Raw genomic sequence first — 27,273 nt, forward strand, 5'->3', positions numbered from 1 at the left:
CTGTCAGGTGGTTGTTGAAATAATCGAATATCCAGCTTTATCTTTGTTTTTAACGCAATAGGTTAGTGAAACGCTGGTGCCATGTGGTGATCTTTGAGACTCCTTTCAGCTCCAGGCTGCAGCAAGCTGAATCCTTGGTCTTTATTTAGACCTGGACATTGAGGCCTGGAGACATGAACTCCTGGCCTACCTTTTAGTGAACACGGCTCAAATGTCAGATCGAGATTTAAAGCTTCAATATTAATAATAATAATTTAAAAAAAGGATCGAAACTCCCCCGTTTAGGTTCACACATTACGAAGCAGAGGTGCTGATTTGGCTCTCCACCATGAGAGGCTGACCTTTTTGAGGGCTGCACAGAGCGAAACCTCACTGGCTTGGAGATGTTTCACCTGCAACCGGATCTTCTCTTATATCTCAGAGAGTCTCTTCCCATCAGGACTCATTAACTTACCCCAACACTTTCCTTTTAGGGTGCACTGGCACGCATGACGTAATTTAGGAAGAGCTCTAGTTTGCGGAGTGTGTGCGTACAGCAGGGAGAGCGTCAGTGCGCACCGAGCAGCCTGGCAGCTGTATTCCTAGGCTCTGATTGGGCGGAGGGCGGTGATTCCTTCTGTCACGATTTGGGTCGCTCCCACCGGAGGACACCGTCCGCTCGAGTCCAGCTTTCACCGAGGTACTCGGGAGAGGAGGCAGGATTCCTCTGAAAGGGCTGGGCTGTCAGCTCGGTGTCTGTCTCCGAGGAGGAGAGGAGCAGGAGAGAGAGAGAGGGAATAAAAGATCATCAGCGCTGGAGCTACCAGCTGCCTTTTATTTTTTATTTTTTCCTCCGTCGGGGCTGTGTTGAAAGTCTTTCACGATGCCGGTGTTTCACACCAAGACCATTGAGAGCATCCTGGAGCCGGTGGCCCAGCAGATCTCCCACCTGGTCATCATGCATGAGGAGGGGGAGGTGGATGGGAAAGCCATCCCGGACCTGTCGGTGCCGGTGGCCGCGGTGCAGGCGGCTGTGAGCAACCTTGTGCGGGTGAGTCCCGAGTTTCGGGGGAGGGGGGGGAAGGCAAGGCGAAAATCCTGCCCGAGCGTCAAATTTCTGTCCCAAACTTCCTGCGGTTCTGGGAACCGATTAGATCGATGAGGGGTCCAGACAGCCGCCGGCTTTATGGTTTATTCATTCAGTTCCGTGAATCATGAGGAGAAGAGACCATAAAACTGTCCTGGAGCTGCAGCTGATTATTTTCTGTGGCTTCCAGAAATATGGCTTGGAAATCCCAACTTGCTCCTCACTCACCATTAAAAAGACATAAAGCTGTCGTGCATCAGCTGAGGTTCACGCTTGGATGTGTGCGTGTGTTTGTTTGTGTGACAGGCTCCTGCTTTAGTTTTTTTTGTGTGTGTGTGTGTGTGTGTGTTTCTGTCAGGGCGCAACATGAAATGTCAAACTTTGCACAGACTGGAAGAGAGAGCTGCCAACTTTTCAGTGGAGCTTGGAGTTGGAGTGGGAGAGGGGTGGGGGGGGGTGCGGTCAGTATTAAAAATTAAACAAACAAACAAACAAAAAACAGTGGGATGTGCTGATGCCCAGTGGCGGTTCCATCACGAATGGTCCCCTGGGCCAGCCCCTCCTTCTGCTCCCTGTCCTCTGTTCAGTATTGAACTGTAAAGTTCAGGGTTGACCAGTCCGTTTTTTAGATGATTAATACTGATTAAAAAAAGAAAAGTATGGATTGTCATTTTGATACCAGTAAGTAGCCAACATAGCCCAGAGATTGAGACTTGAGTCTGCATCCTAGACTCTCGTCACACTTCAGTGACAAAAGCAGAGACCTAAGGCTTCGCCCTCCGAAGACTTGAGGTCTGGAACTTGTCATGATCAATCTTTATCTTTGTATAATTGAGCGGAAGTGAGTCAGTAAGTGGAGATATCTTTAGTAATTAATTAGTAATTAGTTGTCAACTCAGAGTTACTACCCGACTTGCTGTGGTTGCAACATTGTGCAGTGTTGAGTTTCCCGTCTTGCTGTTTTGACAGCTTCTGCCAATTAAAGAAATGTTAAAGAAGTCTTTCACAGTTTTACCTCTGAGCAGAATTTACAGTGAGTAATCCAGCGACCACAGCCTGGACACAGATGTGTTCAGTTGTGTTAAATGTTCTTATGTCAACTTAGAATATATAGACTTGAGCAACTTGCAAAAAAATGACATGTCATGGTACTCCAGTAGAGAGAGATTTGGCAACCCTGATGGCAGCTAAGCTGTATGAGATTTGTGGGGTGGAAGAAATGAGGGTGGATTGAATTCAGAGGATGCTCCTCTGCATGGGAGACCAGTGACAGGAGAAATGTCACTTGTGCCACAAAGGAGACATGTTTTGCTTTTTTAGCTTCAACAAACTGAGTCAAACTACCAGAAACTTCGAGGTTTCATGAAGAAACTCAGCAGTAAGATTTGCCTCATCTCGTTGTTTTTGTTTTTTTATTCCTTTTTTCATCTTCACTTTCTCCTTTATTTCATCTGTGATACAACTGAGTCACATTGGTGTTTTGAGTAGAAAGAGCCCAGTTTCAGTCAGATATTGACGCTTCCTGTGTGTGCTCTGGCTGGAAGAAACAAAAAATCAGTATGGGCTACATCATTTGTGCTGATCTAGGTCGTTATCGATGTGATCTTTACTCTCTCGCTTGGTCACTCAGGAGAATTCAACAGAAGACAGAAGTAAACATCTAATCCCTTACATTATAAAAACAGGAAAAATGCGGTCAATAGAAATCATCCTAAAGGATGATTTTGGATGCTTTGATGTAATATTTGATTGTTTAGACCCCGATTTTCTGTATTTCTTGTTTGTCGTTTGCAATTTAAAGGATTTGCTCTTCAAGTTTACTCCGAAAAAGAAAATTGTTGCATCAACTCCATTTAGGATAGGAGTTGAAGTACTAATTTGATGAATGGGTAATTTGCAGTATGCATTAGAGATAAGAAAGTGAATCTACTCTGATGCAATGCTATTCATCTCTATTGAGCCCTCGATGTCTGCTGGCCGTCAGACACTTTTTCCTTCTCTCTCTGTTCTTGTGGGTCTACTTCATTCAGACAGCAAGCAGAAGGAGGCTAAAAGCCGCCTCAGGCTTGTCGCTGGGTATCACATCATGGATATGAGAGTCCGGGAGGAGGGATCAGGGAGTTTCACAGGAAACTATTGAACACAGAACAAGCTCTCGGGATGGAGATGTACAGTAAAAAGCAGAAAGATGAGGAAGATATCACGATAGAGGCGAAGAAGGATGCACTTAAAAGTCTCAGCGTTGAGAACCGCTGGTGTATTTTTAAGAAAAGGAAGAGAAAAGCTTTCAGACTACTTATTCTCTTTCAGGCAGAGGAGAAAAAGATGCATTTGCTGACAGATTTGCAAGTCTACAGAAGTGGGTGACAAAAGAGCACCAACGCTGCTTGAGAACGCAGCTTGTGAAACATCCACCACTCTGTTGCTGGGTAGATCAAGTTAACTGGATGTAAAGAACACCCAAAACCTAAAAGTGAAGCTGTTTGGCACACACAGGCTTTATTTTAGAAGGCTGACTCATATCTAGCCTTGTGCAGACCGAGTTAACGCAGTATGCTATACAGCAAGATGCCAATGTCACCACAAGGGTCCCAATGAACACTGATACGGTTACAGTTAACCCCATCCAAGGTGGGCTGAAGAAGGGAGGGGCGTTTGCACTTAAGATCTTGGACCACAAAGACTCTTAAAATCGCTCAAGGCAGTGTCACTCTTGATCCCTCCCCCCTGAGATTGAGCGTGGGCTGATGCAGATTCAGCTAAAGATGTGGGACATACCGCTGCTTCTGGTGCATCTGGTTGGAAGCACAAGCGTTTCTTAGCATTCTGCTGATTGAAGAGCTGGCTCAGGGATAGAAGTGTCTGCTCCTGCAGGAGTCAACATGGACTCCTTCAGGAGAGCATCTTTCGTGGGGGGAGGTGGGGAGAGGAAGAATAAATAGATTCAGCACTGAGTAAAGAAAGTGCACACTTTTCTGAACAGAGAGGGAGAGGAGGTATGTGAGAAGTAGGCCTGTCACCTACAATACAGTGATGATATGATGCATAACGAGCAGAAGATAAGACAGTGGAAGAAATGCCAACATTTTGCCAAAGAAAATGTTTTAAAAGGAAATGTAATTTAATTCATGTGCCAGCTCCCACCAAGGTCAGTAAGGTCCATGTTTCTGCCAAACCTCAACAAATAAAAAAATAAAAAATAAATAAAAAAAAGACTTTTCTTTTTGTTCTTTGGCAAACCAGAGATGAGTCAAAGTTGGTGACTTCATGATGAACTGTGACCTTTTTTACTTTAAAACAGGGATATTTGATGCACTAGACGATAATGTCAACTTCATTGTAATGTAAGAGCAGATATCTGTGTCTTTAAACCACCAGCAAACCCTCCTTTTTAAGTAACGGAAGATAAAATGATGGCTGACACACTGGGCATAACATTATGTCGACTGATGAGAGGTAAAATGGATAACACTAATTATTAGTGGGATGTATTGGATAGCCAGTAAAAAGTTGTATCTTCAGAGTTGAGTGATTTTGACAAGATCCAGAAAACTAGAAGACACCAGACTACTGAAACTCAGATTGCTGCAGAAGGTAATGCTGGTCCTGACAGAAAAATGTCTGGGATGAGCTTTGTTACAGTCAATCCACAGAAGCATTTTTGTGTATTTCAAGATCTGAAGAAACTGTCTGAAGTTGTGAGTCTTAGGTGAGACAAAGCACAGTTTGATAGCTGTGATCAATGGCTGTCAGTTTCCTGCTGGAACAATCACGTCTATTAAAGATGTACGAACCCCACGTACAGCCCGCTTCAATGTCCTCTGCAAACCACTTTACTCTGCATTATTAATGCATTGCACAATCGATAGCAAGTGTTGCTGCTTACAGGAAACAGAGTTTGTCTGGACGACCCTTCCGGGTCGTCACACTTGTAGAACTGCATTCCTTAGGAGTATTTTTTGAACAAAGAAAGTTTTCAAGACAGATCAGTTTCATCAGGTCATTTTGACATTTTCAGTTTCACCTTTTTGAAACTATATAGTAGGGTTTTAATAATAAAGTGCACCATTACTTCATTTATTTTTATGTGTGTTTTGTTCACACAAAATTGTAAACTGAATTTAAAGTTCCCCCAAATTAATTTGCGTCCTACAAATTAAACTCTTGTTCAGTTCCTACACCATGTTATTTTTGTATTCAATGCATGGTTTCTGGAAAATAAGTTGTAAGTGATTCAAATGCAGGCAGACATTCTGTGGATCTTCTTATGCTTCTCCTCCCAATGCCTGTTATGCAAATGAATATAACAATTGTCACTCTTTCCTCTAATCAGACAAAAAAGGTTTTCAAATTTTCTTTATTTAAGCAATTTACCCTCTTGGATTTTATGTGATAGACAAACACAGATTAGAACATGATTAGCAGGGTTCTAAGCGAGAGCGGCTAAGATCCTGTTGGTAACTCTGGAGGAGCTGCAGAGATCCACAGCTCAGGTGAAAATAACCTGCTGACACAGCAATCCATGTTTCATTTTATTGCACAAATTCCTATGGATTGCCATAGGAATAGTCCTATGACTTTATGTCAGTAGAAAGACAAAAAGAAAACAACAAAGTTTAAGAGCATTGCATAAAAGAAACAAATGTTAAAATACAGATATTACAGATATTAACAGCAATTTTAATTTTGGCTCATATACTGTCCAAATTTGGTTTGTACTTAATTCTTTTATTTATATATAATTTATATTATTTTAATTTTTTAAAGCTGGCCACATTATGTAAAGGGCACATAAAGAATATGGGGGAAAAAAATAAAAATTCTCTGGCCAGATGAGAACAAAATTTAGCTTTCTGGCATACATGCAAAATGCTCTGTGGGATGGAAACCTAACACTGCACGCTAAAAATACCACCCCCAGGGAGAAACATGGTAATGGCAGCATCATTCTGTGGGAATATTTTTCTTTGACAGGGAGCTGCTCAGAGCAGATGGGAAGATAGATGGATCTAAATGCAGAGCAATTCAGTAAGATAAACTGTTAGATGCTGCAAAGGACGTAAGTCTTCAGTGGCAGGGCATCTAGAGCTGCTATGGAGTCATTTGGTCGGCTCTGCCAAGGTCAACACCTAAATCTAATTGAGAATCTCTGGCTGGCTGTCAGGTACTCTCTCTACCCCATCTGACTGAACTGTTGCAAAGAAGAATTGGTCAACATTTTAGTGAATATGCAAGGCTGCTAGAGACAAAGGCTCGCGGCTTTAACAGCAGCTAAAGGTTGGAGTGCAGAGTACTGACTCAAGGCTGAACACAAATAAATGCAAGCTATTCAGATCTTTATTTGTAAAAAAATAAAAATATAAATAAAAAAATCAAAGCAAGTATAATTTTCCTTCCATTTTACAGTTATGCACGTTTCTTTTTGGTATATCACATAAAATACCAGTAAAACCAATTAGTGGTTGTAATGTGGGGAAAATAAGAGAAAGGTCAAACAGTATGAATATTGTTCATTTGGTACTGCAAGAACAATAAGCATTACGGAGCTTTATTCTGTTTACAAAATCAACTAACACTGAACAGAATGGTTTCTTGTTAGATTGCTAAGACTAACCAATAAACCATATTTCTGAGTAAAATTTTTGTGGTCAAAATAAGAAATCGCTGCAGCTCATACAGATACCACAGCCCATTTGCCGTTTCCTGAATCTCTGGAGCCAAAAAGTCTATTAACAAAATTTCACCGAAGCAGCAGGAAGAAACTGATGTCATCATTTTGCAGTAATTGCATCTCAAACGTGTGAATGCTCAGGGATATATGTGTGTGTGTGTGAGAGAGAGAGAGAGAAAGAGAGTTTATTTTATATTTTTGAAGGCTTTCAACCAGGAATCTGTTGGGATTCAGAATCCCTGTGGAGACTGAAATGCCGGACCACACACATTTATTTGACTATTTGAGGGCTGCAAGTTAATTTAAAATAATTAAAGCTGTGATTATGAAGTTTAGTGGAAAGGGTGTGCATGTCCGTGTAAGGCTGTTCACGCTTGTGTGTGTGAAGGATGTAGTTTAGTAGCACTGAGCGTCTTCAGAAGAATCATGTGGCGAGTAATAATGTTACAAGTTGAAAAAAATGAAATAAAACTAAATTCCTCATATGTTTTTCATCTGATTTAATAGTAAAGATAGTTAGTTTTGCCTGCAGAGTAACAGACAGGGGAAATGAACTGGACCCCAAGCTGCTTTTCCCAGCTCATGAGAAATGACATGCATGCATGGTTGGAATAGGCGTGAATTGATACACACTCATTCACCCTTTCAGTCTATTAATAGTGCCCTTTAAAAAACATTTCCTGTCTTGCTGCAGCTAATGATAATAGAATAAATATGTGTGTGTTTCAGGTGGGGAAGGAAACAGTTCAAACCACAGAGGACCAGGTGATGAAGAGAGACATGCCTCCTGCTTTTATTAAGTAAGCCTGTTGCTGAACCGGAGCGCATGTTCTGGAAAAGTAAATGACTGCCACTGTATCTCTGTCTGAGAGGGTCAAAATGCTGGAAATGATGGACTTTATCTCAGCACACAGAGAACTTGTTGAAAAGAGGATTCCAGGCGTTTTAATGTCAGGAAAACTGGCTCCGTTCCCAGCTACAACAAAAAGCTACTTCTGAGGCCGAGCCCGGGCGCTTGTCCGGCTCCAGCATCCAGACTTGCTGAGAGGCTGTTAGCTGTTTTCCAGCTCGCATCCAAAGAGCTGACATAAAAGCTCAGGGTGCTCACCGAGAGCATTTATGCAAATGTTAATGCCCCAGCTCTGTGGTTCTCAAACTGTGGTGCAAGCACCTCTCGTGGTACTGCAGCACCATCTTAACTGACAGAGGTTGAATAGCATATACAGTATATGAAAAAAACACAAACCGTCAGCATTGCAAATAAAAGGCTTATTACTTCTGCTGTCACTGTGCTTCAAGTACGTAGCAATGTTACATTTTGAGGTCAGGGTCAGAACTTTCCACTTGGGCCTTTCAACATGACAATTTTGACTTCTGAGAAAAAACACAATTAAACTGCATCCTTGAACAAAACTTACAGAATAAAATTATATGAATGATTTTTGATATTTTTTCTTTTCCTTTCTTTTTTTTTTAGTTCTTTTTTGTGAACACTGAAACAGTAAAAGTCCTGCTTTATTTTTGTTTTCTATTTATGTGGGTGCATACAAATCTTGGTATTCTTTAAGTTATCTGACACATTAACATACAGCTTGTTTTCCCACCCACTCCTCATTTTCCACTGTTGCCTGTTGATCAATTTTAAAATATTTTGCAGGTTCACAGAAATTATTCACATCTCCAGCAGGTCAAATCGGCTGGTCTTCTTCTCACGCATGCACGGGCTCCTACACCGTAAATCTGGCTTGTGGGGCGTAGGAGCGGGAGCATGTGGGAATGCGAACTTGCCTAAATATAGACGAGCCATCGGCCATTGATACCCTGACCAATGGGGTCAGAATGAGGGGGGATTTAGCTTTATTTGAATCCTCATAAAATGCATCCCCTCTGGGTCAATCGCTGAGTGAAGATTAAAATTCATGTTTAGAAGTTGAGCCCATGTTTTTTCTTAAAATGTTTACAAACTGAAGTTAACAGAGTTGATCATGTTGTCACTTGAATTGATTTGAAATTGTAAGTCTCTCGAAACAGAGCGGTCACACTCTGAAGTAAGTTCTCAATTGGAAAAAAAAAAAAGCATTGTAATGGGCATTTATATAATCTTGCTTAAGTCTCACTTTTGTCCTCATATTCAACTTGTGTTTAATATGATATATTTTATTTTCATGTAGCAATGTGTCTGTCAAACATATTGTCTGCGTCACCATTCAAATTCTACAGGCGCATCTAGAAACACATGATTTGGCTCTAAAACACTACCACACCATCAGGAGGAACTTGCAGTCAAAACCTCTCTCCTTATTTTGCCTCAAAAACAGTGCAGCTAATTATCTTTTAAAAGAAAGCATTTTCTTGATTGACAAACTTTGTGCTCACTAACAACACTTAGTTGGTGGTCTGGCTGTCGACTCCCTGCTCGAGCTCTTGCTGTGGGATGAGACTGTTTGTTGGGTGAGGATAAATCCTCACCTACATTTTCCGCATACATATTTGTATCAAAAGTGCTTCCTTCGTCCCTTTTCTCTCCAATTAGAGGACACACATTCATTTAACACACAAATTAAGGAAGTGTTTTTTTGAGGGGGGGGGGGTCAAGACAATAATCCATTCTGGTCAATAAATACTAAATGTTATGTCAGCACTCACATGTGGAAGTGCTTACCTGGTTTTGAGATTGTGACTTAAAAACTCAGTTTCTGAAGAGTGTATTTTGAAATTATTTTATTTACTTCATAGAACCTCAGATTGTGATTTTTCTTGTTTCATACTTTTTATAATTTGCGTTTTCTATCTCTACAATATTATGGAAGATAAATATTCGATATTTACCCTCTCAAATCACTTTACTTAGCGATTGCCTGTGGGTACTAGTCAATGCTTTTGTTGTAAAAAGATGTTCTAAGCCAGCTGCATGTTTTCAGGGTGGAGAACTCGTGCTCGAAGCTCGTTCAGGCGGCTCAGATGCTTAAGGCAGATCCATACTCTGTTCCTGCGAGGGATTACCTGATCGATGGATCCAGAGGGATTCTGTCTGGAACGAGTGACCTACTCCTTACCTTTGATGAAGCAGAGGTGTGTGCTTTCCTACTTACACCAGTAAACATTAGTGTCTTCATGCTCGCCATCCCTTCAGAGCATGCTTTGGTCTCTTTCAGGGAATTAAAGCTTTATTTAGCAGCTGCACAGAGGAAGGAGGAACTCTTGGAGCCGTAATGGAGGCTCAAATGCAGCTAGATCTAATCACAGAGATCAAATGACCTCCCTGTGTCATAATTCAGGATGTCTGTGTGTTTGCGTGTGCAAACACACAGACTACATGTCTGTGTGTTGGGGGGTGGGGGGTGGTTGGGTGATTGCATGAAGGTTTGATGGCAGCTCCATAAGTGAAATCACATTGGGCACATGATTAAGCTCACCACGTCTAATCACCAGCCTCATTTTCAGAAGAGCAGCTTTTCTCAGTCACAAGATGAACATCACAAGACTGTCGACGCACACACAGACACCGCAGAAACGACGAGGGGCGAGAAGAGCTCTCAGACTGAATGCCGTTTGTTCTTGTTATGAAAAGAAGCGCTTTTGCTCCACGAGATCTCACCTGTTATTGCGTTGTGCTTGCAGGTGCGTAAGATAATCCGTGTGTGTAAAGGTATCCTCGAGTATCTGACAGTAGCTGAAGTGGTGGAGACCATGGAAGACCTCATCACTTACACAAAAAATCTCGGACCAGGTCAGTAAAACACAAAGCAAGTTATTGAACAGCTTGACTCCTGTGAGGAGATCCTGTTAATGCCAACCCACATTAACATAATAAAAAAAATAATATTTACAGTGCCTTGCAAACATGTTCATGCGACTTGAACCTTTTTGACGTTGTTTATGTAAAAACCATAAGCTTCTATGTGTTTCATTTCATATTTATGCAACAGACCCAAACAAAGAAGTCTTTTTTTTTTAAATAAAAGCAAATAAAAAAGCTGAAAACAGCGACATGCACTTACGTTTCATTTATTTGATTCACATGAAAACAGAAAAAGTGTAGGAGAGTTAAAATATTTTCAAGCCCTGGGTGTCCATCTAAATGAATGGGCCACATTCATTTAACACATTCTTGTGTGCAAAGAGAACAGTAATCAGAGAAGCAATTCACAGCAACTCTGGAGGAGCTGCAGAGACCCACAGCTCAGGTGGGAGAATATGCCGGCACAACAACTATTAGTTGTGCACTCCACAAATCGGATCTTTGTGGAAGTGTGGCAAAAATAAAGTCAGAAAAAGTTTTAAGTTAAACACTTGGTGACGCATGCAGGAAGGCGCTCTGCATGTGCGGCAGAAAGCAAACACCGCGCATTACCCTGAACGCACCACCTCTCTGGTGAAACATGGTAGTGACAGTGTTATGCCCTGGAGATGCTTTTCTTCAGCAGTGACAGGCAAAGCTAGTTAGAGTTGAAGGTAACGTAATATATATAAAGCATCTTCCAGGAGTTAAAGTTTTGAGGCAGAGAAAAAGATTCTAGTAGCACAACATAAAAATGAGCTACACTGAAAAGAATTAGATCAAAGAATGCTCTTTTGTTAGAATGACATTGAAGTCCACAATTAAATCCATTTGATAATCTGTAGCAAAGCTGGTGTTCATGTGCATTCTCCAATCAGTTTGATTATTTTGCAAAGAAGGATAAGTAAAAAGTAAAAAAATTCCCCCTCTACATGTGAAAAGCGTGTGGATATACTCCCAAAACCTGCAACTTTAACTGCAACATATCTATTGTTGTTCAAAAAGATCACTGAGTACAAACACAAGCCTGACTGTAGATTTCCAGTTGTATAAAATGTATTAAAATCATTTCTCTTTAACCTTCAATCCACAATTATCCACTGCTTTCTGTTGGTCTGTCACATGAACTCACATTCAAGGCAATTGAATACTTTTGCAAGCACGGTGCTCTTGTAAGCATTTTATTTATTCACCCTTCAGAGGAAAATGCAAACAGTTGTCTTGCATCTTAATTTGATCAAAAAGGAATCATAAATATTGCAACTTTAGGCCTAAAGTCAAAAAATACTGTCATAAAATCAACCACTGTTTGTAATCTATGAACACACATGATACTTTACTAAAGATATCAATAGGTTTGTGAACTTTTTAAAAAAAATACTCTTAGTAATTTACTAATCAGTGTATTAAACCATCAAATTAAGGACTTACATACTTAAAGGTACAACACTGAGTTGGATGTGTTTATAGGAGGTTTCTAAATGAAACAATTAACCTTCATTTTTTTGTTTGGGTCAAAGATCCATCTGTTAAGATGGAACAAAATGAATTAACCATTGACTCCTCTGACATCAAGATAGTCTTAGTGAGTCTTTCCACTGGCAGGAGGATCATAAACAGACCATTTATCATCAGAGCATCGGGTTAATTACATTTTCAGAACGCCGTGACTTAATATACTGGGGGGAAGTCTGATGCCAAGGCTTCCTCACACACCACTGGCTCAGGCATTGTTCGAGCTCAGTGGTTCGTGAAGGAACGACGTTCGAATGTGTCTGTTAATCACTGTACCAGCTGGGTCAAATGCAAAGTCACAAAAACATTTCCTGCCACCTACCCAGAGGAGGGTTTGAGTCGTACTCTCGCCTCAAACTCTCGCTGAAAATCATTTGGCCGTGCTTTTTGTCTCCGTTTTTTTCCACCAGGCATGACAAAGATGTCAAAGATGATCGAGGAGCGGCAGCAGGAACTGACCCACCAAGAGCACCGACAGATGCTCGTCAGCTCCATGAACACCATCAAGGAGCTGCTGCCCGTTCTCATCTCAGGTGCATACGGGTGAACTTGTGTGGGCAAACGACAGCGCAGGTCGCAGAGCATCCAGCCGTTGTTATAGTAACACTGGTAATTACAGTCATTAGGTGCTTGGGATGCGAGACTGACAATGCATCGCCCACTAGCTCCTCATCTACAGTCTGATATACTGAACATATATTGAGGAGATGAAACATTTCAGCTATTACTGTAGCTGCAAAAGATTTCAAGTAAGTTAGCTTGGGATACAGGCACTAATTAATATTTTTATATTGATAAGTCATAGAGTTTTTTGCAAAATTTCAGTATCAGCTGAAACGTGAAGGTCCAGTTCCCAACAGTATGATTCACTTATGCTGCCTGGTCAGAAGTTTACATATATGCATCATCAATGTGATTTTAATTTTTGTGCTGGTAAAGGATTTATCTAAGCAACATTTTTGTCTCCAGAGTGAAATTATCACACCACACACATTCAATAGACTTTGAAAAAACAAAAATGCAACTTTGAATTCTGATTTTCTCTAATCTACTTGTGGTCAAAATTGTACATACACCTCCACTAATATTTGATTGCATGTTCAATTCAATTCAGTTTATTTATATGTCATCCCAATCACACATCTTAACTTGTTCTGGAATGGATAAAGCGGTTCCAGCAAAATGTCTCTTTGGTAAAATATTCCCACTTCAAATGGATACTAAAATTGCAAAAACATCTAAAGTTAAACTTGATTTAATTCTCAAATTTTTGAGGTCAAATCAAATCTACTCTCCATTGCGTGAGGCTGAAATGCCTCCGCAACAGAACTAACCTAATAACCGGGAATAAGTGAGGGATTTCAAGAGAAATAGCTAATTTAGCAGACAGTTTATTTATCTAAAACATTCATCTGGCAATACCTGTAATTCGATCAAATTTGTGTCTTCAGCTATAAAGATTTTTGTGGCAACCAAAAGCAGCCGAGGAGCCGGCATTGAGGAGGCTGAGAAGAACCGAAGGTTTACGTTTGAAAAGATGAGCGCCGAAATCAGCGAGATCATCAGAGTCTTACAGCTCACCACGTGGGACGAAGACGCCTGGGCAAACAAGGTAAAATCTGTTTGACACATAAGCAAATTGACTTTTGTCATTTTTATTTTATTTTTTTTTTTGCCCACAAACATTTGACACAAAGTCGAACTTAAGACAAACACTCTCCCACTGAGGGGCATCTCTGAAAAATTCACTCTTTTACTTTCTGTCTCCATTTTTGTTTTTGCTCGCTAGTGTAACTCTTGGTTTTTCTTTTTCCCTTTCCTTTCTTTCTTTCTTTCTTTACCTCCTTCCTTCATTCTTTTCCTTCCTGTAGAAGGTAAGCCTGTCTCTTTCCCCCTCTGCGGTCTCCAGCATGCAAGCTTGTGGGTGTATGAGTTTCTTTGTGTCTGATCGACACACGAATGTGTCCTCACGCTTACGTTCTGCATATCTGTCACTCAGGTATCCGAAAACAAGTGTGTCCAGTGTTTGTGTCAACTTCTAAGCAGATGTGGTGATGTAAGGTGCTTCATCACTACAGTAAATGGTTTTATGTGCATCTGTTTGTCAGTACATGTCCGATGGTCGAAAATGAGCAGCTGATTGTTGCTTGACAGAGAATCAAAAACTGCGCAGAAGTGATGTCCAGAGCATCAGCTAAAGAGTTTGCAGCAGAAGTGAAATCTGTTTCACTCGTCCAACCTGTAACTCCTGCATGTTTCTCGCACAGCGTCCTCAGACAATGATCTGTCCGTCCGTCTGTATATGTTTGCTGTGGGGATACTGCGTGCGAAGTGTGTGAGCTGTGATAAGCACTTACTGTCAGTTCGCGAGGGGAAAGTGCTGGCATATGATGACTGCCATCCTCACGCCGGGTCATGAATTATAGAAATAAGCTGGTTGCTGTCCAGACACATTCATAATAGATGGCTTGTATTGAGCTGTTCCACTTGAGCGTTTCATTCTCCTCCCAGCTGGAAAAAGCTTTTTGTTTTCCTCGCAGGAAGCAGTCAAAAGTGTTTCTCTGAATATGCGAGGAGGCTGAACTTTATTATTTTCCCGTTTCTTATTCAGTTCTCATTTCCAGTCAAGCGTTTGGCTAATTACTGGTTTATAAAGATTAACTGATAACTATCAACTCAGCGTCCACTATTTGTAGTAAATGTAGCAAAAGCTTATTCAGAAGATTATTTTACTGATTTATAAGTTCCTATAAAATGAAGTTTTCACAAGCCTTTATTTATTTTTTTTTTACCTATATTAGCTGATAACACTCTAAAGCCCCTAAAAGTTAAATATCTTATCATTTATCTTATGTTAGGTCTTCTGCTTTTTACATAAAATTGCATGTTTTAAGCTAAATAAAAACACTTCATTTTGGTGACACTTATTAATATAGGACACAGGCATATGTCTCAACAAATACTGCCTGATTTGAAAGTTGAACATCGGTTCCTATCCGCAGGTTATTCTAATATTATTAGTAATAGCAGTAGTGGTAGTAGTATTTATAAAAGTAATGTTCTCTTATTAACCCTTTCAAGAAAATGTCCCTGTTTTACAGACATTGCCATTCTTCTCTTCACGGAGTAAACAAATCTAACAAGCTTAGATTAGCTTGTTAATTAATCAGGATATCTGCAGCCTGCAGATGACTGCTTAACAGATCGACGGGTGGGCAGGTCTCTTTAGTTTCCCAAATCAAGGCTGTTGGCGATTTCCATGACTGGTTTTACTTCCGAATATATTTCAAAATATATTTTCTTGTAAGAGAGAGAAAGTGTCATATCCCTGTTTCAGCCGTCTGACCATGCACAGCACTAGTGGGGGAGGGGCAATGCTGCAGTAGTCTAATAGTAGTAGTAGTGTAAAATTCATTAGTTTTGAAACAATATATGTCCTAAATCTTAAGCCTTGGTACCCAGTTTCCAAAAACTCGATTACAGAATTTTTCCTTACAAGTCCAAAACTCAACAGGCCATACCGTAGCTGTAGAAATAGCTTCATATATATTATCCTGCATCAAAAAGCTAAACTCCAAGTTAATACACATCATTGTTTTCTCTTTTTTCTTCAGGACATGGAGGCCCTGAAAAGATCTCTGGCTTTGATCGAATCAAAGATGGTGCAGGCCAAAAGCTGGCTCAAAGACCCACAAGGACAGCCAGGTAGCCCTGGATTCAGACTTGGCATCTACAAACCTTCAGCTGGAACACATTCGTTTCATTCAACATGCCCATCTCTGTGCTTCCGCCTCTCTGTCCTCCTCAGGAGACCCTGGCGAGGTGGCGCTGCGTGTCATTCTGGACGAAGCTGGTAAGGTGGGAGAGCTGTGCGCTGGGAGGGAGAGGAAAGACATACTGGCGACCAGCAGGGCTCTGGGGCAGATGACTGATCAGATTGGGGATCTGCGTGTCAGGTAGTGTGTTTGTGTGTGCTTCCTCCTTCTGGGTGTTTAAGTTGCATATTCTGATCTCGTACTTCGGTTGACCGTATTTGTGGGTTTTGACAGAGGCCAGGGCCAGACTCCAGGCTGCATGCAGCGCGCAGGCCAGTGCTTACAGGGCTTAGATCTGCTCTTTGGCAAAGTGGACAGTGCTGCTCGGAGACTGGAGGCTCTAATCAACGCGAAGCAGGCCATTGCCAGGAGGCTGGATGCTGCCCAGGTCAGATAAACAAACATTCAGCTTCCTCCAGTTTTTTTTATTTTATTTTATTTTTTTTCAGTTTATTTTCAAGAAAAGCTCATACTGTGTTCAGTGTTGTACATCACATGTAAATGCTGCTACATCCTGCTTTTTCAGGCATGGTTGGCCGATCCTAATGGTGGTCCTGAGGGAGAGGAGAACATCCGAGCGCTTCTAGCGGAGGCCAAACGTATCGCAGACCTCTGTGAAGACCCCAAGGAGAGGGACGACATCCTGCGCTCCATAAACGAGATAGCAGGACTCACCGCCCGGCTCATGGAGCTGCGCAAACAGTATGATTTCCTCTGACTGCAAGCATAAACAGTAATTAAGGTTAAATATTTAATTCGTAGGGCCTTTTCTTCTAGATGGAGTCTGCAACCACGAGCCACCGATAGGTGGCTTTTTTTTATCCACGTGGAAAATGTGTTGTTGCTTGTGAACCGCACCCATCACTCCTACGTTAATTTAAGTGGTGTCACTTAAAGGAGGATAACGGGCAGAATTTAAAGGGAAATATCACTTAATAAACAAGCTGCTTAACTGATCGAAAAAGGAAAAACGCCGCAAAATAGCTGCTACAGTTGCCTTTCCATATATATTCAATAGGACTCTATGTAATAGACCAATACTGGTGTATAGTTGTGAAATGGGAGGAACATCTTCGAAATGTATAAATATATGTGTGACAAAAGTATATACTACATATATTGAACAAAAATGTTCTCTGCTTTGAGTCACAAATTAAACCCAGTTGTAGACTCATTTCTCTATTTCTGGCCATCTGACTTTCAGCCCATGATTAGCTTTTCTCATGACTGCAGATGATAATAACCATCAGTATTAATTTATATGTAATGCATCAGTCAAAAGATGCATCCTAAAGTGGGGAAAAAACATATAAGTCGCTCCTGACTATAAGTTGTATGGTCATCAAAATGGAAAATGCATACTTTCCCTCAGTCTGTCACATAAGTCATGTAATTCTCTGAGGTTTTAAGGGTATAAATATTTTTGCAACCCACTGAAATACAGCACTGGATAGTCATGAGGAGAGATATACATTTAAATGATAAAAGAAAGCTAAGTGGCTGTGCTTGTATACACAGCTGAATTATCAAGCCTGATCTAATCTGGAACAGGGCGTATGCATCAACACACATCATTCCTGTGTGATTTCCAGGAACACAAAGTAAAGACTTAATTTAAGTCTTTAATCTGTTAGATTGGTGTTGGAAATATTTCTACATTTTTTGTGAAAGGAGAAATTATTTGTCTTTTTTAAAACATTCATTTTATTGGAAAGATACAGGTCAAATTTGAAATAAATGCTTGCAAAAGGTATTTCCCTTTTTAAAAAACCGTCTAACATGTTAATAAGCAAGACCTTAGCCAGGTGATGGGTGTGAAGGCCGGATTTAAAAAACGTTTTTTCTCTATGTATGGTAAATTCCCTTTTTCCTCCAATGAAGTCATTTACTGCATGTGCTACCATGACAGGGGTAAAGGCGACAGTCCAGAGGCCCGAGCTCTGGCAAAGCAGATTGGAGCGGCTCTGCTGAACCTGCAGTCCAAGACCAACCGGGCGGTGGCCAACATGAGACCAGCGAAGCCTGCTGTCACGCTGGAGGGTAAAATGGAGCAGGCTCTGCGCTGGGTGAATAATCCCGGGGTGGATGACAGAGGCGTAGGTGCGTTCACATGCATCGTGGCTGAAAGGATGCAACGGTGTTCTGCCTTTTTGTGTTTTCTTCTTGTGGACTCTGTGCAGAAGTAGTGGACGGTTTGCATCAGTTACTAGACGTAGTGATGAAAGATGTGGGATGCTTATTGTCTGTGCTGTAATGACAGCAAGTGACTCGCTCAGGAAACTGCCATTCACACTGTGATTCAACTCATGCATGATTCACTAAATGACTCGGTTTACTCTGTCAGAGTGTTGTTTCCTAATCCTTTGTTCCGCTGTCTTCCTTCCTTCCTTCCTTTTGATTGTTTCCTCTCTTTCCCATGCTTCCCTCTGGGAGCAGAGTGTGAGAGGATAGAGTGGAACACAGGTACCTGCTCACTGTCAGCCATGTTGACAGATAAAATGAAACACTATAACATTCATGCACGGGCCGCATTGAAATTCTCACCATATGATAAAAAGTAATAAAATTGGTGGAATATCCATGTGCTAAAATTAGTAGCAGTTTTGAATTGCTGAATGTTTTGCATTTCTGCCATGCTACTATTATCTCATTAAGCTAGTAGCTTAGCTTAGGTAGCGTACAGTGATCTTAACAAATATTGTAGCTTTTTAATTGTAGTTTTAATAATGTCACTGTAAAAAAAAAGAGTGACTGAATGTTTCCAAGCCACTGCTGTCTATAGCTTTAGAAAGAGTCATTTTTCTTATCTGTGAGAGCAAAGCGTAGGAGCCTAGCTAAGCCTCAATGAGATGACAGAAACCAGGCCAAGCCTATGTTTTAAAGTGGTGTGAAAGAGTATTTTCTTCTGCAGAAGAAATTTCTTCTGTCTTTGTTTTTTGTTGTTGTTGCTCTTAAGTGCTTCAGATTCTCATCTGAAACACTTTTAAAATTGGACAGAGATAACCTGGCAACAAAACTTGAAGATCTAATGTATTGTGGGAAAAAGCAATCAAAGCCATCCTGTAACCCTTTGTGCAAATATTATTGCCCCTTTTTTATATCACAAATTAATTCTGATTCCTCTTTGACCAGATCAACAAATCACTTAAAGAGAATCTATTTGACAACATGAGGTGGGCTGAAATATTTCATGCCTTGAATCCAGAGAAATTCAAAGCCATTGATATGTATTGTTTAGGAAGAATTACAAAGGCATTTCTAAGGGACTCTTTGGGACTCCAGCGAATCACAGCAAGGGTTATTTTTGACAATCGAGAAGAAACAGAACAATGAAAATTGTTTTTTTAATTTACTCGGGCTATCAGGCTAACAAAATAAATCATTAAAGTGTCAAATAATTTCACAACACTGTTGATTTTTCTGCAACAAAAAATACAGAATCAGCTTCTCCCTTTTAAGAAGAAAAAAATCTGCAGTCAATGCACAGGCAATACTTGACACCGTTGCCTTAACATTCACTTGTCATTGTTCTGACTGAGCACCAGTAAGGTACTCTTGTCCTTAGATATTTTTCTTGTGACTCCACAGGCCAGGCAGCAATCAGAGGAATGGTTGGAGAAGGGAAGAGGCTGGCGGGAGGCCTGCTGGGTCCATACCGACAGGACATGGTCGGGCGCTGCGACCGAACAGAGGGGCTGATGACAGCTTTAGCAGACATGGCGAACAGGGGAGAGGCTGAGGCTCCTCATGCACGAGCCACAGCGGCACAACTGCAGGACACCCTCAAGGTATCGCTGCACTTAAAAAAAAAAAAAAAAGAAAAGCTGGATTATATTTAAATAAAGCTTTTCTTGGGCTTATTGTTCAACATAAAATGAACTCAAGTTAAGATCATAAAGTTGCCTGACAATCACTGTGGAGAAAATAATCCTGCAAGAAATATAGATAAAACTCAGTCATTAAGGATGATGTAACAAAAAGCGTTAGTTCAGAGCTCCATCTTGTGGATAGATGCAGCACTCTCTGCTTCTACCAGGACCTGAGGCAGCATATGCAGGAGGTCATGACCCAGGAGGTATCCGATGTTTTCAGCGACACCACCACGCCCGTCAAGCTGCTGGCGGTGGCTGCAACTGCTCCTCCTGATGCGCCCAACAGGCAGGAGGTCAGTAAACAAACAAAACAACAACAACCACAAAAAAAGAAAACACGGTCTCAGCTCCAAACAATTGTTCTCTTATCACACCAGACTTTTTTGACGCTATTGTCTAAAAAGGATTGATGTGTTTAGACCTAAACAAGTGTTTCTCGAAGGTCTTCGAAGAACGTGCAGGGAACTTTGAAACCCACGCGGGACGACTGGGAGCAACCGCAGAGAAGGCCGCCGCCGTGGGAACAGCGAATAAGAGCACCGTGGAGGGAATTCATGCTGCCGTGAAACACGCCAGGGAGCTGACGCCGCAGGTGTGCCTGTTTATTTTAGTTTTGCCTGCATAATGATGCAGACTGATGAGGCACATGGTTGTCAAACTCAATCCGAGCGCATTGTGTTTGCTTATCTCCAGGTGACCTCCGCTGCTCGGATCCTGCTAAAGAATCCAGGAAACAAAGCGGCCTATGAGCACTTTGACACCATGAAGAACCAGTGGATTGACAATGTGGAGAGACTGACCGGTAAGGGCTTTTTTGACCCGCTTTAAATTTAAATTTTCACTGCAATTTCAGCAACTGCATGTTCAGTTGATTGTGCATTTTCGTCCATGTGTGCCTTAGGTCTGGTCGATGAAGCCATAGACACCAAATCCTTGTTGGATGCTTCTGAGGAAGCCATTAAAAAAGACATTGACAAGTGCCGAGTTGCCATGGCAAACGTTCAGCCCCAAATGCTCGTTGCCGGGGCAACGAGCATAGCGAGACGAGCTAACCGGGTCTTGTTGGTGGCCAAGAGGGAAGTGGAGAACTCTGAAGATCCCCGGTTCAGAGATACCGTAAAACATGCGTCTGACATCCTCTCACACACCATCTCACCCATGGTGATGGACGCCAAGGCTGTGGCCGGGAACATACAAGACAAAGGTTACTGCTCCAAATGCAGCCTTGTAAGGATGCTGCAATAATGAGTTGCTGTTATTTTCTCTCTCACCTCCTTCTCTTCTGAATGATTTTGGTCACAGGTCTACAGAAAGCATATTTGGACTCTTGTCAAAGGATCTTGGCTGCAGTGGGAAAAGTCAGAGAAGCCTTCCAGCCTCAGGAACCAGACTTCCCGCCTCCGCCTCCTGACCTGGACCAGCTCCATGTAGGCACATACGAATTACTCAAACTGTCTGCCTTCCTCTAGTTTTAGTTGTTATATCTGAGACACTATTTCTCCAGATTGTAAGGATCATACATCAAACAACTGCCATAATTTTTAGAAACAAGATATGAGTGGAGTTTGAATTTATTAGGTGCTGCAACATATTTAGAGGCTCTAGTAAATATGTTTGGGTTATTTGGAGCAGATAATCTATATACATTATTAATCTAATTGATATTTGGGTTAAACTTTAACCCAAGTACATTTATATTGATTTTTTCTCTAGTTTTTAAGTAAAGTAAGTAAGTAAAATTGTATTTGCAGAATAACTAAAACAAAAAGTGCATTAAGCAAAAGCTACCCTTAATACAAATGTCTTTTAAACCAAAGTTCAACGATTTTTACTATGTTCAAGGTTTGTCCAGGGAGCACATTTAACATTAGCGCACTTTTTCTTCTACAAAACCAGAGTAGATGTATCTGGGAACCTCTTATCATAAATTTTGAGTTTTTTTTCCAACTAGAGTCAACCATCTTTGAGTTAAAATTCGAGAATTTAGAGACACTGCAGCTGTTTGGAAATTACTTCGATCATCACTGTGTCCTTTAGGCTTTCTAATTTTAAACTTGCAGGTCTCCGTCTTGTCAAGGAAAAACAAAAAATACAGTTTTGAAATGTTAGGAGAAATACCTGCTTTTGATTTGGCATGCATGAAACATTGACATTTGTGGAAATTAAGAGAAAAATAATCAGAGTGAATTCAAACTTGTGAAGCAACTCTTTGCTTTTAAAGATGATCGTGTTCTGGGAAAGAGAAAGGTTTGAGTAAGAAGAGAAAAGTAAGAAATTCATGCTCATTATGAGGGGTAAAAAACATGAAGATGAGTGTAAAGTTCTGCTCTTCCAGGTTAGCGACGAGCAGGCTCCGCCTAAACCCCCACTGCCGGAGGGCGAGGTGCCTCCGCCCCGTCCCCCTCCCCCGGAGGAGAAGGACGAGGAGTTCCCGGAGCAAAAGGTCGGCGAGGTGCTCAGCGAACCCATGATGGTGGCGGCCAGGCAGCTGCACGACGAAGCGCGCAAGTGGTCAAGCAAAGTCAGTTCAAACAAACACACTCATAAATACTACTTTACAGAAAAAAAATCTATGCCAAGTGTCTGTTTCAGTGAAAATATTTAAGCTACTGTTGCAGAGCGGAACCATTGCTCTCCATTGGCACCAAGATGCTTTTCCTGTGATTTCCTTTGAGAAAATCTGAAGTTTTCTTTTGTTGTCCTGAAATGTGGAGCTCGGCGGTTCGACTCCACTTTCAGAGGAAAACTGGAAACTGTCATCTGTTCGGTTTGAAGGCACGCGCACTTACATGGAGAAATGTAAGAAAAGTGCATAACAAAAGGATAAAACAAGGAGTCTGTTCCGCATACTATATTGAGGTGTTTCTTAATATAGGACCTGATGTTGCATTGATTGATTTATTAGCATTGGCACTTCATGATCAAGTTTCGTCACTGAGGATAAAAACAAGGATAACCAAGGATCCTCTTATCATCTCTTTGTGTCTCATAACTTTTCTCCTTTTCAGTTCCTCTGAAGCTTTTTTTTTTCTTTGAAAAAGCTGATTTTGATCTTCTGTTCATATGAGAAATCTGTTTGAAAACAGGTGCAAAAAAAAAAAGTCAATTCATTAAGGTGCTCTGTCATGCTCACTGCTCAACTCTTTAGCCTACCAGTAATAAGGCAGGCGCTGACTTTGGGTGCAGTTAGATCCTGTTTGTTGGTAGATCATTGAACTGTCCACTCAGCCATCCCCTCAGGCACGTCATGCACTCGCAGCCCTCCTTGCAGATCTCTTCTGTCCTCTTTTCTTTTCCTCTCCCATCAAAGCTGTTTTTTGCCCCTTTGGCGTGCCGTTTCACCACCCTATCCCTGTTCTTTCACCATGCTTCTGTTAAACTACCTGTCCTCTGTTCTTTCATTCAGTGCTGCTCATACTGAACTAAATGCCTCCCTTTCCACCTGCTTTCCCTTTGCTTCCCCCTACCCTTCCTCCTCCTTTGTTTCTCCCCCTTCCTCCGCCTTTGGTTCTCCTTCCCTCCCTGTTTCGCGTCAATCCTCCGACCACCACAAAAACCCCCCGCCCCTCCACTCGTCTTACTCCCCGCCTGGCCCAGCCTGAGGATGAGGAGGCAGTAGAGGAGAGGGAGGTAGATGATGAAGATGAGTTTACTGATGGTGAGGATGACTATGAGCCAGAGCTGCTGATGATGCCGTCCAACCAGCCTGTCAATCAGCCCATTCTGGCAGCTGCCCAGTCTCTCCACCAGGAGGCTCGCAAGTGGTCCAGCAAGGTCTGCGCACGTACATGCACATGAGCGTACACACACACACACACGCACACACACACACACACACACACACACACACACACACACACACGGTTTCCAAGGTTTGAGACTACTGGGAGAATCTACTAGCCCTGTTTGAGCCCACTCACACACCCACCCACACACACACCCTGAAATACACTGCAATGCAAAAGTATTCAAACCCGTTTAAAATGTTTAAATTGAGCACTACCAAAGACTTCATACAGATCAATGTTGAAGTAGTTCATAATTCTGAAGTGAAAGGAAAAGGATATGTGGTTTTCAGTTTTCTTTTTATTGAAAATAAAAACCTAAAAAGTGCGGCATGCATTTGTATTCAACACCGCTGAGTCCTTACTTTGGAGCACCATCTCTTGCAGCTGTTTAAAGTGTCTATCTTTTTGGATATGTCTCTACCACCTCTACATAATACAGACGTATTTAGAGAAGCACAGCAGAATGTCTGTAAGCAAAGAAATTCAAGTCTTGCAAAAGATTCTCCAATAAATTAAGCCTGTGACTTTGACTGGGCCATTCTAACACAAGTATGTTTTGATTTGATAATGTTTAGGCTCAAACTTGAACTTCCGCTCAGTCTTATGTCTTTTTCAGCCTCTAACGGCTTTTCTTTCGGGATATCCCCATATTTAACTCTGTCTGTCTTTACGTCACCTTTGCCTGTTTCTGCTGAAGAAAAGGATCGCCACAGCAAGTTTCAACTCGCAGATATTGTGTCCAGGGAGGTGACCAGTATTAATTTTCTGCCACATGTGGCTTCAATTTTAAAGAAGAGCCGTTGTCTTTTAGCACGTCTCGATTTTGAAAACCACACATCATTTTCTTTTACTTCAGAAGTGTGCACTACTTGGTCTATTGGCGATTGTCGGTCTATTCCATAAAATCTATATAAGCGCATTCAGAGATGTTGCTGCAAGGTGGCAAAATTTTCAAATCTTTGAGAGGTATGAATACTGCTGCAAGGCACGGCACACCCAAGCATGCAGACCACGGCCATGCAGGACGAGAAACACTTCCTGGAGTTTTAGCAGACGGTGACCGTGGCTGTGTGAACCATCAGCTGTGCATCTCCCACCATGGACACGCCCCACCAGCTGCAGCTGCTGTTTCACTGCTGCTGTGTTTTTTTTTTTTGTTTGTTTGTTTTTTTTACTCAGAGATGGCTGACACACACAGGTATGCTGATCCCATTGCTAAAGTTTCACAGTGGGTCAACGACTGTCCTCTCCACATGTTCATGAATAAAACGGTTCAGTGGAGGAGCTTCAGTCTCACTCTTGTTGCTACGGCTGGCCAACCAGTAAGGCCAAGGATGACAGTTTCCTAAAGACTCCAGGGTGATGCAGCTTTGACATCTAACCACCTGCTTTACTCAGTATGAAAACCCGCTTCAGCTTCCTGTCGTTTCAAATTTGCGCTAATCATCTCAGCACCACGGCATTACCTCGCAAGAAAACTAACCTCAGTTTGACTGTGATGTCAGGATGATCGTTAAAAGTGAAAAACGTGATGAACGGCTGGGATACTGCATGCAGTGGGCTGTTAAACATCCTTACATTTGATGCTTGTCTTGGTCATTTCATTCATTACCTCACAGCACTATTTTGTTGTTCTACATTATATTATCAGAGTACTTTGCAAAGACACGGCTCACCAGTGAATGCTTTGCAACGCCCTGCTCCTCTGATTACGGCTGCTTTGACTTCTTGCCACCCGCCTTTTTCTCTGCACAGGGTAATGACATCATAGCAGCAGCCAAGCGGATGGCTCTGCTGATGGCTGAAATGTCTCGGCTGGTGCGTGGCGGGAGCGGAAACAAGCGAGCGCTGATTCAGTGCGCAAAAGACATCGCCAAGGCCTCGGATGAGGTGACGAGACTGGCTAAAGAAGTGGCCAAGCAGTGCACAGACAGACGCATCAGGACGAACCTGCTGCAGGTAAAAAAAAAATACAGATAGGCCCAAAATTATTCATACACTAGTGCAGATTTGACTCAGGTTTAGTCTTTTTTTATATATATATATTTACTAATATTTAGACTAACTTACATTTAGTATAAATGTAAGTTGTTTAACGTTTTTGAGTGGAGCAACCAGAATCCAGACTTAAATTTACTGGAAGATCTGCGTGGGAAGCTAAAGATTAGGGTTATGGTGAGGAGGGCTTCGAATCAAGGTACATCAGCATAACACCTGGTGAAACATGCAGAAAGCTGCTCAGGTGTTTGAGTGTTGTAATGGCAGTACGATTTTTCTTTTGACATTTGAGTGAAAAATATGAATAATTTTCAAAATTCGTATTTGAACTAAAATATAAATAAATGTTTTCTAATACTCCTTTGACCAGATCTCCTAGATTAATCTTAATCTGAAACTTTGACTGCTGTAGTTTCTAAACGATCTCCGTTTGTGCAGGTCTGTGAACGAATTCCCACCATCAGCACTCAGCTGAAGATCCTTTCCACCGTCAAAGCTACCATGCTGGGACGAACAAACATTAGTGAAGAGGAGTCAGAGCAGGTAGCACAAGAATGACACGTCTGCACTTCAGGAAAACAGTATTATCCTGTTACATATTCACTGACCGCTCCTCGTTCGTTTAATTCCCATTCCAGGCCACGGAGATGCTGGTCCACAATGCCCAGAATTTGATGCAGTCCGTAAAGGAGACGGTGCGAGAAGCAGAAGCTGCCTCCATTAAGATCCGCACAGATGCAGGATTCACCCTCCGCTGGGTGCGCAAGACGCCTTGGTACCAATGAACTTACCTGCCCTCGCCGAGTAAAAGTAGCAACGGCCGCTCTCATTTTGAGCAGGCGTATCGAGGGGAAACTGCAGGATTTTGAGCCATTCTCCCCTGTAGTTTTAGGCAGGAGTCTTTGATTTGTTACCATGCAGGTTTCATTTATGGGTGGGAATTTAGCTTGGCTCGCTTTGGTCCTCAACTGTGGAAACACACAGGTCTATCAGGAGACTTTTTAATATATATTTTTGGTATTTTGGGTTATTAGACTTTATCTAAATCCTAGGTATATATTTTTTGCATGACTCATTTTCTATTTTCTAAAAGCAGATTCTGACATGGAGACTCTCAACGCTTAGAGGATGTTTGAAATTTGCATTGTTTTTCAGTCCTGGTTTTGTAATGTATGTTGTATATACAATAATTGTCTGCTTCATAGAGGATTCACCAAGTTTGAGACTAAAATGAAGAGTCTTGAGTGAGCTTCATGTTTACTTTCAGTCATCTGAAAATTTATGAAATCAACAGAGGTGCATCATCACTGTTGCCACTGGTGATGTTTATATTTCAGTAACGAAAAGATCTTGTGGGTTTAAAAATAAAAAAAATGGTTATTAAAAGTTAGTAACATCTAATAAAGATGACAGTATTGATTTGTGAGAAAGTGAAGTTTAGCTGATTAACATGCCTTTACTTTTATGAACTTTTACATTTAATGATGCCAAAGGATTTATTTTGCATTATTTAAAGTCCCTTTGAATTGTTTGAACACTCAAAATCCAGGTTATTATAAAAAAAAATAATGCAGTTTCATTAAAGATGCTGTAGTAATGGTTGATGTTTGTTACTAGCAAAAAAAACCCCAAAAAAACTAAACTTTTTGAATGTTTTCTCTGCTTTGCATTTTTTATCTAATTGTAGTTCTTTTGTGGCTGCATTCTGCAACAGTTGAACTGTTTGGGATTTACAGTATCAGAGCAAACGTAGCTTTTAGCCGTCCC

At 41.4% G+C, this 27,273-nt stretch overlaps 1 protein-coding gene across 7 annotated transcripts; it reads left to right on the top strand.

The window, feature by feature from the left end:
- Nucleotides 1–544: 544 nt before the first annotated feature.
- Nucleotides 545–27,148, top strand: LOC103134051 (vinculin-like). 7 transcript variants are annotated; one of them, XM_016668422.1, is made up of 24 exons: nucleotides 546–1,030; nucleotides 7,467–7,537; nucleotides 9,659–9,809; nucleotides 10,359–10,467; nucleotides 12,444–12,566; nucleotides 13,485–13,645; nucleotides 13,905–13,907; nucleotides 15,648–15,738; nucleotides 15,842–15,989; nucleotides 16,083–16,236; nucleotides 16,375–16,550; nucleotides 17,758–17,948; nucleotides 18,285–18,311; nucleotides 19,437–19,636; nucleotides 19,885–20,013; nucleotides 20,163–20,312; nucleotides 20,414–20,522; nucleotides 20,622–20,924; nucleotides 21,023–21,147; nucleotides 22,056–22,241; nucleotides 23,318–23,494; nucleotides 25,264–25,467; nucleotides 25,945–26,049; nucleotides 26,145–27,148. In XM_016668422.1, the coding sequence occupies exons 1-24, from the start codon at nucleotides 863–865 to the stop codon at nucleotides 26,289–26,291; spliced, it is 3,408 nt and encodes a 1,135-aa protein (XP_016523908.1). In that variant the 5' UTR covers nucleotides 546–862; the 3' UTR covers nucleotides 26,292–27,148. The 7 variants fall into 7 exon arrangements, with proteins under 7 accessions (XP_016523913.1, XP_016523908.1, XP_016523911.1 ...); XM_016668425.1 differs by lacking the exon at nucleotides 23,318–23,494; XM_007546110.2 differs by lacking the exon at nucleotides 18,285–18,311.
- Nucleotides 27,149–27,273: the final 125 nt, after the last annotated feature.

This window comes from Poecilia formosa, unplaced genomic scaffold (assembly GCF_000485575.1).
Source record: "Poecilia formosa unplaced genomic scaffold, Poecilia_formosa-5.1.2 Scaffold15, whole genome shotgun sequence".
NCBI lineage: Eukaryota > Metazoa > Chordata > Actinopteri > Cyprinodontiformes > Poeciliidae > Poecilia > Poecilia formosa.

Coding starts and splice junctions, on each gene's coding strand:
- LOC103134051 (XM_016668422.1), top strand. CDS start 863: ATGCCGGTGTTTCACACCAAGACCATTGAGAGCATCCTGGAGCCGGTG. Junction 10,468..12,443: donor CACAAAAAATCTCGGACCAG/GTCAGTAAAACA, acceptor TTTTTCCACCAG/GCATGACAAAGATGTCAAAG. Junction 20,014..20,162: donor ATGCGCCCAACAGGCAGGAG/GTCAGTAAACAA, acceptor TGTTTCTCGAAG/GTCTTCGAAGAACGTGCAGG.